Source organism: Armigeres subalbatus, chromosome 3 (assembly GCF_024139115.2).
Source record: "Armigeres subalbatus isolate Guangzhou_Male chromosome 3, GZ_Asu_2, whole genome shotgun sequence".
Lineage (NCBI taxonomy): Eukaryota > Metazoa > Arthropoda > Insecta > Diptera > Culicidae > Armigeres > Armigeres subalbatus.
In genome coordinates, this window is record NC_085141.1 from 112,464,033 (window position 1) to 112,468,890 (window position 4,858).

General features: G+C 46.7%; 1 protein-coding gene across 1 annotated transcript; it reads right to left on the reverse strand.

The window, feature by feature from the left end:
* Window positions 1-472: 472 nt before the first annotated feature.
* LOC134221896 (uncharacterized) lies at window positions 473-2,202 on the reverse strand. Its single transcript, XM_062701063.1, has 2 exons — window positions 2,022-2,202; window positions 473-1,932 (listed from the first exon to the last, which is right to left on the reverse strand). Exons 1-2 carry the CDS (start codon window positions 2,200-2,202, stop codon window positions 473-475), a joined length of 1,641 nt encoding a protein of 546 aa, XP_062557047.1.
* Window positions 2,203-4,858: the final 2,656 nt, after the last annotated feature.

Here is a 4,858-nt window from a genome sequence, read left to right on the forward strand (position 1 = left end):
GCTAAACGCACGTTGTTTTTCTTCCATCCATTGTCGTCATCGTTCTTCGCCAGCCGTCAGAAATAGTTCTCTCTACAAACGTCGTCGCTCACATCGCGATGGCAAGATAGTCTACAAGCTAGCATTTTCATCCGTAGGTGCGGCGGCGCGTAATGGGCGTTCGCAACAGTCCTCCCCAGTAGTTGGATCACAGTCCAGCTCACTCCTATTAGCACCTACGTCCAAAATCGCTAGTTTGATTGCAGGTCTCTCGTATAATCCGTTAGCAGTCTGGACTATTGCCGACCGAACTTGGCAATCTTCGGAGGTTCTCACTGATACCACTCTGCCTTTTGGCCAACAATTCCTTGGTAATCCAGGATCAACAATGATGACAAGTTCGCCCACTGCTATTGGTCGCACTGGGTAGAACCACTTAGTTGGACGGGTAATATTAGGGAGATATTCTGCAACCCACCGCTTCCAGAAAAGGTTAGCGAGAGCTTGGGATGCCTTCCAGGTATGCTGAAGCTTCAGTGGACAATTGTTGTATAAAACCCAGCGGTTCCGATCCATCCGATGTTCCCAAAATAAAATGGTTGGGGGTAAGCGCCTGTGAAGAACAATCATCCACAGGAACATGCGTCAGCGGCCGACTGTTGATTATGTTCTCTACTTCAATCAGGTAACTTCTCAACAGCTCTTCTGTAGGTACTCGCTCCGGTTTGACTTTGGTTAGGACTTTTTTCACTGATTGGATGAGACGCTCCCAAAAACCAACCATATGTGGAGCTGCAGAAGGGTTGAAGCGCCATGAAGTTCTTGGTGTAGTGAATTCCGTCATGAGTCTTTCCTGGTCCAAAGCCGCCATTGCTTCCTTCAACTCCTTGTTCGCTCCCACGAAGTTCGTTCCCCGATCACTGATTATCTCGATTGGAGTCCCTCGTCGAGCAAAACAGTTGCGCAGAGCCAGGATGCACGAAGTAGCTAGCTCAAGGTGTATCGCCCTGATTGTAAGACATGTTACGATGACACCCCAGCGCTTTTCATGGCGACGGCCTATGACGACGAGAAAGGGCCCGAAGAAGTCAACGCCTACATATGAAAATGGTCGAACAAATGCTGCCAATCTAGCCTTCGGTAGGGAGGCCATCGCTGGTGGAGCGGGAACAGCACGTTGTAGTTTGCAGATTTGGCACTCACGGCGAACGCGGGTGCAAACAGTACGAACTCGAGGAATATGAAACCTTTTCCGCACCTCATTTACACAGGTCTCGTGATATTGGTGATGAAAACGCAAATTTACATCGCGTACTATGAGTGATGTGAAGGGATGGTCTCGAGGAAGTACGATAGGATATCTATTGCTCTCGTCCGTGAAATCGCATTCATCCATCCGACTGTGAATCCGCATGACTCCTTGCTCATCAACAAACGGGCTAACTTTAAAAAAGGTGCTCTTTTTATCAAGAAGGCAGTCTCCGCCTGCAATGATAGCTATTTCATGTGCATAGACGTCTTGCTGTGCTCGCTTGATTTGGAAAATCTCTGCCCGCAGAAGTTCTTCCTGAGTGAGAGGCCCGATATTGGGTTGTTGATCACTCTTTTTCAGACGAATGTTATCCACGAAACGGTACACGAATGCAGTCACACGTCGCAGATGATACCACGAAGAGAAGTTTTGCGGTAATAGAATGGTACTAACTGTTCCATTTGTGTGGTGTAAGATATTCGTTCGGATTTCTTCGGAGGTTTCCGCGCCATTCAATGTAGACTTCGGCCATTCATCTTTGGACTTCCACAAGAAAGATGGTCCATTGAACCATCGGCTTCCCGATGATAAATCAGGATTACTCTTCCACTTTGTACCATCGTCAGCTACGTTTACTTTACTGCTCAACCATCTCCATTCATTAACATCCGTCGCTTCCAGTATGTCGCCCACTCGGAAAGCTACATAACATCTCGAGCATCTGTCCAAAAGCAACGGCTAACGATTTTGATGGAATGTCCTGCTTCAACACTCTTAGCTAATCGCGTACCTATGACTGCCGCTTGCAGCTCTAAGCGAGGAATGGACACAAACTTGAGTGGTGCAACCCTTGTTTTACTTCCAACCAGCGCGCAGCGAACACATCCGTTCTTTTCGAACCTAGAGTATCCACGAACGTGTGGAGCTCGATTCTTGCTTCGTCTATATTCGCTCCGGTCCGATAGTAGCATCGCGGAATATCAACCGCCTCGAGCTCTGGCATACGTAACCATATCTCTAACCATTGCTCTAACCACCCTGTCTTCGCTCTCCAGACCGCCTGTAGAAGCACTGTCAAATACATTAAGTAGTGTGATATAAGACCTGATGGGTCGTAGATAGCCATCAGCGTTCGGAGCAAATCTCTTTTGGTTGGGTGTTTGTCGCCGGTGAAAAGGTCTTATTGCGATCTGTGCAGATTTTGTATCGAAAGACATCCGTTGTAGTGCTCCACCACATTCCGACAACTTTCTCCATTGCTGAATTAGCATTCATATCCATGGATTTTTCGTGCTTGGGTTTTTCACCGATTTCTTCCAACACCACCGAAGAATTTGAAACCCAATTCCGCATATAGAAACCACCCTGCTGGTGTACGTATTGGACTTCCTGCGCTAATTTGATGGCTTCACTCTCCGTATCAACACTTGTTAACATGTCGTCAACGTAGTGCCTCCGGTGAATTGTGTCAACCGCGACTGGATATTCGCTTGCGAAACGTGTCGCGTTCTTATTTAGGACAAAGAGGGCGGTGCTGGGTGAACACGTAGCACCGAACGTTACCACCTGCATCACGTAATCGCAAGGCTCTGTTGTTTCTTTATTGGCACACCAAACGATCCGTTGACTGTCTCCATCTTCACCTTTAATTCGCATTTGATGAAACATCTCCGCTACATCGCCACCTAGACCTATCCGCCGTTCACGAAATTTGTAGAGTACAGGCGGAAGTTCATTCAGTTGATCTGGACCCTTCATCAAAACAGAATTTAGAGAGACTCCACCGTAAACTGCGGCCGCGTCGAAGACAATTCGGGTTGAACACTGGGAAGATCGGCAGATACCAGGTTCGATCTCCAGTTTTTTGGCTCTCATCGGCAGTGAGCTTGCGAATGTATCCTTTGCGCTCATAATCTGCCATTTTTGTGCGCAGTACCTCTGCCAACTGAGGCTCGCGATTCATCCTCTTGATCAAGCAATGATGACGCCTTAACGCTAAAGGTCGGTTATTAGGTAAACATACATTGTCGTATTTCCACAGCAGCGCCACTTCGTATCGTGCATCCTGGAACGTTGTAGTCTCTTGTAGTTTTGCCAGAGCTCTTTCATTTTCTTTGGAGAGTAGCTGGTTTTGCTGTGCGTTAATACCTAAACTGTCGAGTGCGAAATATTGTTTGACAGCTTCGCGCAATTGTTCGTCAGATTCGTGAGAATGGAAACAGATATGAAAGCTACGTGGAGTCTCGTATGTAGACAAACAGTCTTCCTGTGAACAAGTGCCATAGACCGTCCATCCGAGACGTGTCTTAACTGCAACTGGCTCGTCAGGTTTTCCCTCACGCCCTTCCAGTGGATGTAACACTTTAACGTTACTCATTCCGATCAAAAGCTTTGGTCGAACGTTGCTGTAGGCTTCAATGGGAAGGCCCTTCAGTTGAACGTACTTTTCAGCCAGTTTACGAGCTGGTAGATATTGCATGGGAAGTTTCAGATCTTTAACAGTGCAGACCTCCGATATAGATTGTTGACTACTATCACAGTGTGTGCTAGAAATGCCCAAAGAGACAATCTTGGCATCTTTTTCGTATCGACAGGTATCACCAGTCCAGCGTAGACAAAGTGGATACTTCTCGCCTTGCAGATCCAATTCCTTCGCTAAACTTTCCTCCATTAATGTCAGAGAGGATCCACTATCCAGAAATGCATATGTGCGCATTTCAATTCCCTTGTTGTACAAAATAACTGGGATGTACTGAAACAATGCTGATTTGCTCCCCCCTTGATGTGCATTGCATGATTCAGTTTCTTCCGTACTTTTCGTGTGATGCGTGATAGTCCGGTTGTTCAAGCCAGATGATGACGCTTCATGTTTATATTTTGCATCGTTATGCAGAAGTTGATGATGCTTATACTGGCAACCGTTTTTTCCACATAGTTGTCCCGACTTACATGGACCACGATGGTTGCCCAGACAACTACGACACAGCTTGTGTTCACGGATTATATCCCAACGAGAGGAAAGGTTGTACGAAAGAAATTTCTTGCACTTTTCAACTGAACCGCAGTTATCATGACATACGGAACAACTGACACTATCTTCGTCCATGGAGTTTGTTTCAATGTGAGCGTTCAAAAAACCACCATCTTTCCACCCCCGTTGAGGTTTACTGCAGACTCTTCCAGCTAACAATGGCATCGTTATTGTGCTTGCTGCTTCTGCCAACTTGTACAGCCATTCACTGAACTCGGACAATGTAACAGAACGAAGTGACTGTCGATATGTTGCCCAATTTAAATCATTGGAGGGAGTCTATCGGTCAAGCTGTGTAGTAGCGTGAGGTTGCAAAGGTACTCCTCTAACTCACAGGCTTTAACCGTGGCTACCATGTTGTGCACCGCCAGTGCAAAATCGACAAGTGTTGACAAATGATCTGCTTTAGGAGCTGGAAGACTAATGATCTTCTGCAGCAGAGAAGGCACAATAATTTCTGGGCGACCAAAGAGCATTTTTAAGGTGGAGATTACTTGATCCAAGTTACCAGGGTGCAACAACTGGCACCTTACCGCTTCAAGCGCCTTTCCCCTCAAACACCTTTGAAGTCGGATCATGTTCTCCTCAGCGGTTAG

Excerpts from the sequence above, each read along its gene's own strand:
- LOC134221896 (XM_062701063.1), bottom strand. The coding sequence starts at position 2,202 with ATGCTACTATCGGACCGGAGCGAATATAGACGAAGCAAGAATCGAGCT. Across the intron at positions 1,933-2,021 it reads GCTGCAAGCGGCAGTCATAG|CTTTCCGAGTGGGCGACATA; the intron begins GTACGCGATTAG and ends GATGTTATGTAG.